The 14,151-nt window shown below is 32.2% G+C and overlaps 1 protein-coding gene across 1 annotated transcript in view; it reads right to left on the bottom strand.

Annotated features, from left to right (window-relative positions):
• The window catches only part of LOC136855881 (cell adhesion molecule Dscam1-like), a 607,418-nt gene that overhangs the window by 297,259 nt on the left and 296,008 nt on the right, over positions 1–14,151 (bottom strand). Inside the window, 3 exon segments of the mRNA XM_067133289.1 lie at positions 1,080–1,241; positions 8,999–9,137; positions 12,925–13,100. Of these exon segments, the coding sequence (XP_066989390.1) occupies positions 1,080–1,241; positions 8,999–9,137; positions 12,925–13,100 (477 nt within the window).

The following is a 14,151-nucleotide window of genomic DNA, read 5'->3' as shown; positions in this document are numbered from 1 at the left end:
GGAAGCAAAATAAATGAATGTCATCAGGAGATCGTGTGATAACTTATTCTAAAGATGCCTTCATGAATTCAGATCTATTAAAAGTAATCGGATGTTTTATTCCATTTAGTAATCTTGGCCTCGTAATAAAATTCAAAATGGCGTTCTGGTCCCTTTAGGACTGTAACACAGTCAGAAAATCAACAAAAAGGAAAAATTATCCTCTTCCTTAACATCTGACAGCCACTCTCCAGATTAACCTCACCTGAAAGAAAGGCTATTTTATTGTTCAGTGAAAAAAGTATTTCTGTTTCTCATGAAGACAGTCTTAATTCCAAAACCATAAAAAGCAGATAATGACGGCAGCAAAAACCATCCACAAAACCAGGGTAGGTTTTCACCATACACTTCACAGGTTGAAAGCTTGTCTGTAAAAACCTTAAACACCTGTATTTGGGATCCAACTCGTACCAAAACCGTAAGTGACAATGGTTTCTAGAGAAAAAGCCTTTGCCAAAACGTCCCCCACTTAAGAGTAGGTTTTTATTTGTTATAAATCCCAAAAACTACATCTAGGTTTTCATTTTAGTCACAATGTTACGAAATAGGAGGGAGATTTTTATCTTCAAAAACCTTCCAAAACCTGGAAGTTAATTTTAAACAATGCTGCCATAGTCATAATCAGAGAAAGCAACTATGGATGAAAACCCTCTCAAGAAAGCCTCCAAAGACTGCATCTGGGTTTTCGTTGTCCAAATACCTGAAAGTGGGTAATTATATTTGCCACATAATCGTTAAGAAAACCGTGATAAGATCAATAAAAACCTTGCGAAAAAACCTCCATGACCTGAAAGTGGATAATTATTCAGTCCTTAAGCACTAGCTAGAAGTTATTAGGGATAAAAACCCGGCTAAAAAAAAACTCCTCCAAAAAAAAAAACTACAAGAGGTTTTTTCACAGTTTTAGCATACCCTCTAAGGCAAGGGAATGCCAATATCATCCTCACCCCACCCCCAAAAAAAAGACCTAAAAAAACCTCTCCAAGCCCTTTCAAACCCTGCAAGAGGGGGAAGGGAGGGGTGGAGGGGCTTTTAATTACCATATTCGTTCGAGGGGAGGAACGAATCCCCCTCGTCCGTGACCCAGGAAGCCACGGACACGAAATCGGCCACGAACGAGGGGATGACGCACTTCAAAATGGCCGAGTTGCCCCTGATGACGTGCTCGTTGTTGACCTCCGTCTGGTAGAACTGGTGGACGACTGAATGCCCGCACAGACACACAGACACACACACGGACAGACAGAAAATGCTCACGGTTTATACTAATGGCTGAGGTTTTTGTTCGTGGTTTTTAAAAGGGGGAAAAGAGGAATTTTTAGGCGTTGAAATACTCTCCTCACAGAAAGAGAATAAACAGAGTATAAACGGCATTGATTTTTATTATCTTTTTTTTTTTGGGAGGTGGGCCTATATAGACTGGCTTGGGAATTTTTACAGCAACAGGCGTTTGAAAATAGTGGGGAGGTTAGGGGTGGGGTGGAAGGAGAAGAAGGGGGAAGAGGACGAGGAGGAGGAGGGGGGGGGGAAAAGAGCCCTGGTTTTGGACCGGCTAAATCTCTCTCTTGAAAAGATGTTAACCCCAGAAAGAATGAAACAGGGGAAATGGGAAAACTCATCAAAAATCAAAATGTGAAAAAGGAAAAATGAAAATTAATAAAATAAAAATAATAAAACAAGAAAAAATTTGAAAGCTAATCACAAAAGTCAATGGAAAAAACAAAACGTGAAAATGAAAAAAAAAGAAAAATAAAAAATAAAAGTATTTGTGAATAAAAATTAAAGTTTAAACAGTACAATGTAAACAGATAGACCTAAATAAACAGGAAATGGCTAATTTCATGTACCGTAATTTATTTAATGTCTCCGAGGACATACAAGGACAAACTGAAGAATAATAAATTTTAAAAATGTACATATTTACATCATGTGCCATAAGACATTCGCGGGTTATTAAAAAATTTTTTTAATTTCATACGTAATTATTTAATAAAAACAATGTCTTATTCTAAGTAATTTCTTATTTATTTTTATTCATTTTACTATGAAAAGGGATTGGGCTTATTATAATAATAATAATAATAATAATAATAATAATAATAATAATAATAATAATAATAATAACCATCATCATCATCATAATAATAATTTTTCTTGGGATGGAATCAGTTACATAATTCGTAATGAAAAGATAAATAAAAAATTAAAATAAAAACGGTTAAAGGGATAAAAAAATTTTAATCTTACATGACCTTCAAATGAGAGAGAGAGAGAGAGAGAGAGAGAGAGAGAGAGAGAGAGAGAGAGAGAGAGAGAGAGAGAGAGAGAGAGTTCAGTTCCATGACTGGTAACTATGCAACACTTTGTTGAATATAGGCTAAAATACTGATAGTATAGGTTACAGTTTGTGTGTGTGTTTGTTTTGTATTATGAGAGAAGATTTTAAAAGCATCAGTATCAATTCTCCAATAATAAATACATAAAAATAAATAAACAAGTAGATAAATCAATGTGCAAACAGGTTCTTATACGAATGAAGAATTACAATGATCCTTTGCATTGCAAATATCAAAATGATACATAAAAAAAACACTATTTAAGTTCGCAAATTATATATAAATATATATTTAGAACTTGATAAAGAATTTAACATATACATTTAAACTCTTCGAAATTTTAATAAAATGTTACTGATAATGATTTAAAATCCAACTGGAATATATTTGTAAACATAGGTATATTTGAAAGATAAGCAAGTATTATACACAGCTTGAAAAATGTACTTCTAAATTTCCTCTTGATTGTCAAAAAGAAAGAAAGAAAAAAAATTAAAATTAAAATTACAGGCAGAAAAATCAAGCATATATAATTACAAAATATATCCGCGAATCGTTATTCAATAATTATCTTTCTTCTGGCAACGAGTTAGTTAACTGTCTTCCTGTGATTACAACCACAAAAAAAAGTTACCATACCAACGCTTAAGAAATAAAAAACTTTATGAAAAATGAAAAAATTAAAATATAAAATGTATAAACATTTATTTATTCACAAGATGCCTTATTTTTGTCCTTTTACATGGGAATAACGATCTTATTTACGTTATTGCGTTATTACGGATATTAAAAAATTAAAGTTGAAAGCGCCGTAGCGTTAATTATACCGTAATGCAAAGGTGTAATTATTTATAAAAATTATCTAATTACGGTACCGTACGTTCTGATTACGCTCGTGATTAAATAAAAAAAATCAACATCTAATAAAAATACAAATAAAAAGAACAAACAAATTAAATTAAGAAGCGAAGGTAGGTCGAACAGAGAGAGAGAGAGAGAGAGAGAGAGAGAGAGAGAGAGAGAGAGAGAGAGAGAGAGAGAGAGAGAGAGAGAGAGCTAAAATAACCAAGAAAGGCAGACGACAGTAGACAGGAATAAAAGGAAAAAATGATGAATGTAAAGAAAAAATGAGGAGAAAATGTCGACCGAATTATGACGTTTTTGAAAGAAATACATGTGATTAGATGAAGCGAATAATCAGACCTTCGCCAAATGATGAATCAAGTTTTTTTTTTAAAGAAAACAATTTTCGATTTTTGTACGAAAGCGACTAAGGTGAAATTTAAGTTCTCGTAAGGTTTGGATCAATGTGAAATTCGTCTCTTCGTATGAAGGTAAACAGGTTAAAAATTTAACCTTTTATAAAGTTGGTAATTACGATTTATTAAAAAATATTTATTTATTTGTTTCATTTAGTTGTTAACTTTATTTTTTTTTCTTTCTTAATAAACGGTCTCTTCTTTCTATATTTCCTTTTACCTTCTGTTATTTATTTCTAATGAACACCTTAATATTCTTTGGAAGCTTGAATTTCAAGCCAATGTTCTATATGAATAGGGTTCATCTTCTGAATAATAATAATAATAATAATAATAATAATAATAATAATAATAATAATAATAATAATAATAATAATAATTAACTCCTGAGAACAAGATTCACAAAAGCAAAATTCAACTCTTGAAATCAACGAATCACAGAAAGAGTCATTCAACTCAAAACGCGAATCATAAAATGAAAATTCAACTCAACGAATTCCAAAGATTCAATCTCAAAACACGAATCATAAAATTAAAATTCAACTCTTGATAGAAACGAATTACAGAATGATTAATTCAACTTCTAAGCACGCGAATTATAAAATGGAAATTCAACTCTCTTAAAACAAGACACAACAAAAAGATTCATTCAACTCAAAACACGAATCATAAAACGAAAATTCAATACTTGGAGAGCAACGCATTACAAAAAGATATATTTACCTTCTAAACATACAAATTACAAAAATGAAAATTCAACTCGACGAATTCAAAAAAAAGATCAATTCGACTCCTGAGAACACGAAATCATAAAATGAAAATTAAATTCAAAGAATTCCAAAAAGATGAATTCAACTCTTGAGAACACGAATGACAGGGGGGGAAATTCAGCCTTGCTTCAGCAATTCTAACAATTGCAACATCCGCCGGATATATGAAAGAGCGATTTCCACATTGAAAGTTTTAGTACGAGATACAAAGTTCCATCGGTGCTGGAGTTTATCAGTTCCTAAGTCGAAACTAAGTTTGTGACTTTCTTAAGTAACTTTATTTAAGGGAAGGAAACTATCTTGAAACGATTTAATTAGTCAATATAAAAGTGGTTGAATGATTATATTTACAATTACACACTTACTATGTCAATTGTAAATTGATAATTACAGTATATGTTAAGGGGTTAATTATTTTGAATAACAATGTAAATTATGTTCACTGTCGTGAATTACAAAAATTTCATAAATATGAATATACGAATCATATTTACGACACATTAAATATATTATTTATATTCACTGTTTGTGACTTACTAAAAAACCAATAATGATAAATCTAAGAATTATATTTGTGAAAAATAAAATAAATTATTTATACGCGCTGTCGTAACTTACGAAAACCTCAATAATGATAAATATATGAATAATATTTTCGATAAATAAAATAAATAACTGATAATCACTATTGTGTGACTTACAACGATCTAACAAAAATATACGAATTTTTTTTTCTTTATTTTGACTCAAAAACCGAAAACCGTTTGGCAAAGGTCTGCTTATCCATGATACCAAAAAATGAACAGCAATATAATATAATCCATTCAATAATAATAATTAGAATCAAATTCTGCTATCTCCCTCATCTGATGAGTGTCACCTGAAAATTCTATTATTTAAAAAAATATGATGAAAATTGGAATTGAGATAATTTTAGCATGATAAAATTCCGAATGTTTATAATATTAAGAAATGTGACGCCGAGTTAAACATGTTAAATATGAAGAGAAGAGGTTGTAAACATGTTAAAATACATGTTTACAAGAGTGGTACATTGCAGATAATAAATTTCATGTACAGAGTGAATATGCACATTTGGAAAGTGAAGAATAATATTTATGAAGAGGAATATAGGCAGTCTTACCTTTAGATGACTTTATGCATAATTGCAGATATCAAAATGATAATGGACAAAGAATACTGATGTCCTGGTGACATCACACACAGAAATGACAGAGGAATGACAAAGAAATGACAAAGAAATGATAACACAGAGAAACACATTAATAAGTTTATATATAAAAAGCCGTTTTCAGCAGCACTAAGGACAAATATTTATACAGGAATCGATACCAACTGACCTTATGTGACTGACAGTAAAAAAAAAAAATTATGGTTATCGATACTTACGATAAAATGAGTTTCTAAATTGAGAAGTTTTTATTGTTTTAATATTCAACATCGACAAAAATTAGATATGTGTATATACTTATATATATATATATATATATATATATATATATATATATATATATATATATATATATATATATATATATATATATATATATATATATATATATATATATATATATATATATATAAACAAACACGCACACGCGCGCACACGCGCGCGCACACGCGCAAAAGCAACTGTTAAGAATCAGAGGTTGACCGCAAATTGCAATACTTAGAAGGGAAACGCCTCTTAACGAGTCACTAAGCACGACAGCATTTATTAATTACTCCCAATGACCTTCGGTTTTGCAACGCTTCTGACGAATATACTTACAGGCAGACAATAAAATCCACTTAACGGTCTTCAGCTAATTACAACGAAACCAGTTTTAAGTTAAGGTTGCTTGATAAATATAATGACTGAGTATTATCATTGTTAAATATACAATGAACGAATCTCTGCTTTGTTCACGACACAAGAATAAGATATCATGCTTATGTAATATACAATGAACAGTCCTTACTCTTCTTAAAATACAATGAACACTCAAAAGGTATAATGAACTTTACAAAATAATCCAAATTTTATGCAAATATAAAAATTATTTTATAAAATACCGTTTCAACCCTATGCATCTATTATTACATAAAAAAGATATTTTGTAGCCCGCTTATGAAATTCTGTTTGGCCACAAGGTCGACTTAGCGGTTGATTCCTGTATAAATATCGGCTCTAAGTCCCAATACAATTGTATATGAGAGGGTCTAACTTTGCTTAATATATCACCAGGAAAAAACATTTAAGAAATTAAATAAAATTATGAATATTAATTTTAAAAATAGATCTTTTGTTTTATTCAAAATCTAATGATTATATAATGTCACTATAGAATAATGGCAATACTGACATTTTAATAATGATAAAATATGGTGCAAAAAATTGTAAAAGCAATGATCAAATTCCTGGTGACTTTGTCACAAAGTCGGTAAGGTGGTACTGACAGGAATCGCTCTCTCTCTCTCTCTCTCTCTCTCTCTCTCTCTCTCTCTCTCTCTCTCTCTCTCTCTCTCTCTCTCTCTCTCCAAAGTTGATTTCCAATTGGTGAGCCTGTGTCCTTTGAATCAATTTAATTACTTATATAAAATTGTCTTTAATTTATCAAATTATCTCTCTCTCTCTCTCTCTCTCTCTCTCTCTCTCTCTCTCTCTCTCTCTTGTTTCCAGTCCATCTCTCATCATCTTCATACATTCATACCTTATTTTTGTAACGAAAAACAACACCAAAAAAATGTTCAAACAACAGACTGTCGTTTGACAAACAAAATTCGATCTTTCACATGACAAACCAGCGCTTCAACAAACAAACTTCGCCAGCCTGCCACGAAATACCTCAATCACCAACACACAAACAGCTAGATATCAACAAACACTGCTGATTGTTCAAACAAACAACATTCACTTATATTTTTTGCGGGGGCAGTGAAAGCAATGGAATTTCAGTCAATCATTTTGCTTTCGTTCTCTCTCTCTCTCTCTCTCTCTCTCTCTCTCTCTCTCTCTCTCTCTCTCTCTCTCTCTCTCTCTCTCTCTCTCAGTTGCTATTCGATTTCATGCCATTTTATCATTTATCAATTGTTTGTTCCCTTAATATTTATCAAAAGAATCTCTCTCTCTCTCTCTCTCTCTCTCTCTCTCTCTCTCTCTCTCTCTCTCTCTCTCTCTCTCTCTCTCTCTCTGCTATTAATCGATTAATTGTCATTTTATCATTTATCAATTACTAGCTCTCTCAATATTTTTTATTACAATCTCTCTCTCTCTCTCTCTCAGTTGCTATTCGATTACGTCATCATTTATCAATTATTTGCTCTCTTAATATATATTAAAACAATCTCTCTCTCTCTCTGTTATTATTCGATTTTATGTCATTTTTACCATTTATTCAACTTTCGTTCTCTCAATATATATTAAAACAATCTCTCTCTCTGCTGCTATTCGAGTCTGTCATTTTATCTTTACTCAATTATTTCTCTCTCTCTCTCTCTCTCTCTCTCTCTCTCTCTCTCTCTCTCTCATTCTGCAGCGCAGAAACACGCCTTCATTAACCTAATAAAACCCTCAACTACTCATCCCGGGAGTTAATTCATCCGCTTATTCATCAGGCGTCATCTACGTTCTACACTCTCAGTACCACCTTCTGTGCCCTCCAAAAGGGGCAACGGGTTTCCCTCGCGGTTACCGTCTGAAAGCCACAGTTTGAAATTGATGTTTTATAACGTCTGATGTGATGGAAATAATTCTGTTAAATTCCAACAGGTTTTTTGTTAGTTTTTGTTATAATTCAGTTCAATCACTGAAATTACCCGAAACACAAAAGAGTAAATTCATATAAGCATCGATGGATTGAATTTACAACAATTTTGAATTAATTATTGCATTAGTCCTGAATTTACGGGAATTCCGACCGATTTAGGAAGAATTCTCAATAAACTCTAATTGACTTTTGAAAAATTCCTTCCTTACACGAATTAAGTTATAGCCAGTTTTGGTCGAATTCTCATTCAATTCTGATAAAAAACAAACATGTACATAAACTCAACTTGAATTCAATCAGATTCCACGTTGAAATTCTACTCTATGAAATTCCATTGATTTCAAAAAGATAAAGAGAGAATTCTCATTTATATTCCCAAAGAATTTAAGACTGAATTCAGAATTTAAACCCAAATTCTCATTTATATTCCTTTCCAATTTAAACCAAAACAGAGAATTTACACCCAAATTCTCATTTAAATTCCTATCCAATTAAAACCAAAACCCAAATTTTAACCCAATTTCTCATTGGAACTCCTTTCAAATTTGGGCCAAAAAACGGAAATTTAAAACAAAAATTTAATTTAAATTCCCTTCCAATCTGAGCCAAAACCCAAACCCTCATTTAAATTCCTTTCCAATTTGAGCCAAAATCCAGAATTTAAACCCAATTTCCCATTTACATTAATTTCCAAATTAACCCAAATTCCAAAAATTTAACCCCCACCCACACAAGGCTTTCAGACGGTACCTCAACGAGAACCTCCATTACCCCTTTTTATTAAGAAAAGGTCACCCACTGACGAACCAGGTCATTGACCTTACCTGCCCTGACGTGAACATCTCTTGAGTGGACAGTGCCGTGGGGGTTGGTGGCCTGGCAGCGGTAGACTTGGGCGTGGACCTCCTGACGGTAGTCTTCGGCGCGGAAGGGAGGGAAGATGAGGGTGCCGTTGGCTAGTACCTGGAGAAGTGGATGAAGGAGGAAAAAATAGATTAACAGAGGAAATAACGGAACTATAAATGACATACAACAACTATCAGGGTGACAGACAGAGACACACAGACAGTCACAGACACCTACAAGACGCCCCGCTGGCCAGTACCTGAAGGAGTGGATGGAGGGAAAAAATTATTGGAGGAAATATCGGAACTATAAATGACATTAAAAGAACCGACATGGTGACACACAGACGCGCACAGACACACACACACACACACACGACGACAGAGTGACAGACAGACGCGTACAGGCACACGATGACAAAAACGACGACCCGTTAGCCAGAACCTGCAGGAGTGGATGAGAGGGAGGGATAAAGAATATTAGATGATATAACTAAATTATACTTCTTAATAACACTGACGAGGAAACAGACGACACAGACACACACACACACACACAAACAAACACACATACACAAACAAACACACATACACAAACAGGAAGGGTACCACACGATGCCCGAGGGGCAACGCCCAAAGTCCTCCTCCGCTAGAGACAGTGAAAACGGGGCGTTGCCCCGACACCAGCTCGGGCATAATATGCCCATGGGCGCGGTCAAGGTGAGAGGGGTCTATACCTGTAGAGAGAGAGAGAGAGAGAGAGAGAGAGAGAGAGAGAGAGAGAGAGAGAGAGAGAGAGAGAGAGAGAGAGAGAGGTAACGTTTAGGATAGAGATGTAAAAGAGAGAGAGAGAGAGAGAGAGAGAGAGAGAGAGAGAGAGAGAGAGAGAGAGAGAGAGAGAGAGAGAGTGTAACGTTTAGGATACAGTGTACATATGAGACAAAGAGAGATGTAAAAGAGAGAGAAAGAGAGAGAGAGAGAGAGAGAGAGAGAGAGAGAGAGAGAGAGAGAGAGAGAGAGAGAGAGTGTAACGTTTAGGATACAGTGTACATATGAAAGAGAAATGTAAAAGAGAGAGTGAGAGAGAGAGAGAGGAACTAGATAGACAGACGTGGGCCGTGTATAGAAAGGTACATATGAAAGAGAAATGTAGAATATGATGGACGTTTGAGAAAGAGAGAGAGAGAGAGAGAGAGAGAGAGAGAGAGAGAGAGAGAGAGAGAGAGAGAGAGAGAGTAACTAGATCGACAAACAGACGTGGGCCGGATAGAAAGGTCGCTTAGAATACTGATGGTTTAGAGAGAGAGAGAGAGAGAGAGAGAGAGAGAGAGAGAGAGAGAGAGAGAGAGAGAGAGAGAGAGAGAGAGAGAGAGAGAATAAATATGGAAGGCTAAAATGTCCTAAAAAGAATATTTAAAAAATCAACCAAAGCTTGCAATAGGTGACACAATAATTAGGTAAAACCGTGATGTCTAGTATATAAATAAATAAATAAAGTAAAAAATTAATTAATTGAAACAAATTGAAATAAAATAAAAAAAAATTAATTTAAAAATTTTTAAAATTAAATAAAAAAATTAATTAAAAATTTTTAAAAATTAATTACTTAATTAAATTCATATTCCCATTTTAATTATACAGTACAAGGACGCTGCATTGAGTGTTACTTGATTTTTTACTTTTTAACTGAAAAGGTTCACTTCGTTGCGAAAAGAGAAATAACAAAAATGACAAAGAAACCATCCAATAAAAAAGTATATAATTACGAAAGCAAAAATGATACACGAAATTAAATGAAATTAAATAAAATCAAATGGAAAAGACTCTTGCCTAAATAAGCCAACACACGAAATATTTTTTGTTCGTTGTTTGTGAAGTGTGTTATACTTAAATGACTGGCCGTTTGGAATAATAATAATAATAATAATAATAATAATAATAATAATAATAATAATAATAATAATAATAATAATATAATATAAAACAAAATCTTACATAAAACAAAAAGGCTTACATCACTCTCTCTCTCTCTCTCTCTCTCTCTCTATATATATATATATATATATATATATATATATATATATATATATATATATATATATATATATATATATATAGACATATATAATATATATGTACAATAATAATAATAATAATAATAATAGTTCCCAGTCCATTACCCCTTGCTCAAGAGAGGCGTTTACATGGCCTTAAGCAACAAGGGCTGACGTGGGCCAATAATGCGCGAAATTGGGACACTAAACCCAGCATGAGGGTGGCCCTTGGGGGCTATAAAAGATGCGCCCTCGAAATTCCAATGGGGGGGGGCGTTGGGAAGAGAGACACTTCCAATGGACAAGATCAAGATAAAAAGATAAAGATAGAAATGGTACAGTGAACACATAAATTTACTCTTAAATATAGGAAAGGGAGAGAAGGGTCTAGTGTCCAATTCTTGCCCAGGCTTGAAGAAGACGGGAAAAGGAAGAGAATATGATAAATAGGAAGGAAATCAAAAGGGTAACTGACGAGATAAAGTAAAAAAATGAAGATAAAGGTAGAAATGGATCAATGAATGGGTGGGGAGGGTAATCTACAGTCCTAATCTTGCCCAGGCTTGCAGAAGATGGAGAAAGAGAGAACACAGGATGAATGAGAAGGATATACATAGAAGGGCGAGAAGGGTGGCGTCACAATTCCTAGGGTCATGTGCGACATAAACATGAAAATACTGAAAGAAATATTGACGCCTCTATAACAGACTTGTACAGACATACAGAATATTTAATGCTACAGAAATTGTCAACAGGAATATTGCAAAACTACATAAAAAAATAATACCAACAGTCATTACAAACAGACTGAACTAATACAAACATATAGAAAGTACCGCTTGAACTTTAAAAAGTGTCAACAAGTTGTCTTTCAATATACGTGAAGGTAGGTCAAATGTATATATTTATAAATTTTGAAAAACAAAAATAACAATGATTATTTTCTCATTTATGAATCTACCTGTTTATTTTCTATCTCCTCCCAATGCTTCACAAATCTTTTATAATGCAACACCCTTCCGTCTTTGCGCCACATATAATTGTTCACAAAAGCTTAATAACAACCTAATATATAATTAATTATTTGCATATTAATTAATCAATTTATTTATTCATTACCTCCTCCCTTTACCTCAAAACTCTTTTTTTAATATACAACACACTTTAACCGCTTTGCTCCACAAATTTAAAACGCGGCAAAAAATTATAAATAAAATCCTAAATTTTTTAAATTTATTTATTTATTCATCTATTTATTTATTAATTTATTGATATACCTAATTACTATTTATTTATCTATTAACTTATTACATTATTTACCTAATTATCTAATTATTTATTTGTTTTTTGTTTTTAATCTGATTATGTAATTTTTTAATGTTTTACCTAATTATCTATTAACTTATTTATTTTACATAACTGTCTATTTATTTATAAAATGACCTATTTATTTATCTACTAACTAATTTAATAATTTACCTAATTATCTATTTATACATTTATTTGTTTACCTAATTACTTATTAATTTATTTATTTATTCATTAATCCCTTTATTTCCTTACCTAATTACCTATTTATTTATTTTTCATTTAATTCATTTACCTGATTATCGATTTATTGATTAATTCATTGATTTATTTACCTAATCATCTATCTGTTTACTCGTTTACCTAAGTATCTATCTATTAACCTATCTATTTATTAATTTACCCAATTACATACTTATCAAATTCCCTTATTATCTATTCACTTATCTATTTACCTGTTTCTTAATAGCATAGTTAATTCATCGTTTAATCATTATGTTAATTTATTTATTCATTTGCTAATTCACCACCAATCCGACTGACCTTCCTGAGACCGGGGACATCTCCAATAGCGGTGCCGTCTTCAGCTCGAACCCAAACTACGGTAGGCTTAGGTCGCCCACGAACCGAGCAGTGGAGATTGGCGCCCGTGGAGTTGCTGAAGTCGACACGATTTTCGGGTTCTTCGACGATCACTGGTCCGCTTTCTTCGCTCGATACTGCGGGGGCGAGAGAGAGAGAGAGGGTTAGAGATTGAGTGAGTAGGTAAATAATAATAATAATAATAATAATAATAATAATAATAATAATAATAATAATAATATACTGTTAAATGGAATGGCTACCATCTAATTATTATAGCAATAATAGCAGTTATGAAAATTAGATTATATATGAACACATATAATAATAATATAATAATAATAATATTTATGAAAAATAGATACATCAACAATATTAGTATCATGATTAATAATAATAATAATAATAATAATAATAATAATAATAATAATAATAATAATAATAATAATCATCATCATAATAATATACTGAACAAAAATATTGATTCATCTCTTTTGCAGTTATCAAGTATACAATTTGTTTTAAATTCACAAATATTCTCAAGTTTATATATATATATATATATATATATATATATATATATATATATATATATATATATATATATATATATATATATATATATATACATACACACACACATATAAACATACGTTTATAAATAAACTCGACACAATAAAGACCCTACACCCTATATAAATCCTGAGACTACCATTAAACCTGTATTAAATCCAAGCCAAAAGGGAACCTAATAAACCACCGTGCATCAAAATAGAGTTAAACCTATAAAACGCCTGATAAACCTAATCCATACCGAATCAGCCAATCACAGCCACAAAGGCTTTTTTTTATTCTTTTTTTTTTTTAAATCACACGAGAGGGGATATTATAGTCTGTTGGCTTCGGTGGCAATGACAGGTGTTGGGTTGCCAGGGTACGATAACGGAGATTTATGTATTTACAGTTTTACCTCTTTATATTTCGTCGTGTATCCGTATGATGTTTATAAACGGAATATAAGGCATCATAGACGTTATTACGCCCGTATTAATAAAGATATAACGTGTTTTAACGCAAATTTTAAACGCATCAATAATTCAACAGTTTGCAACATTGCACGCTTGACGCTCATATATGCAGACCCCGATTAAGCGAACACTCGTCTTTATTCCGTAAAATTACAATTAT

The sequence above is a fragment of the Macrobrachium rosenbergii genome, chromosome 33 (assembly GCF_040412425.1).
Source record: "Macrobrachium rosenbergii isolate ZJJX-2024 chromosome 33, ASM4041242v1, whole genome shotgun sequence".
NCBI lineage: Eukaryota > Metazoa > Arthropoda > Malacostraca > Decapoda > Palaemonidae > Macrobrachium > Macrobrachium rosenbergii.
Note: the sequence above shows the minus strand (reverse complement) of the source record. Positions and strands in the feature narration are given on the sequence as shown.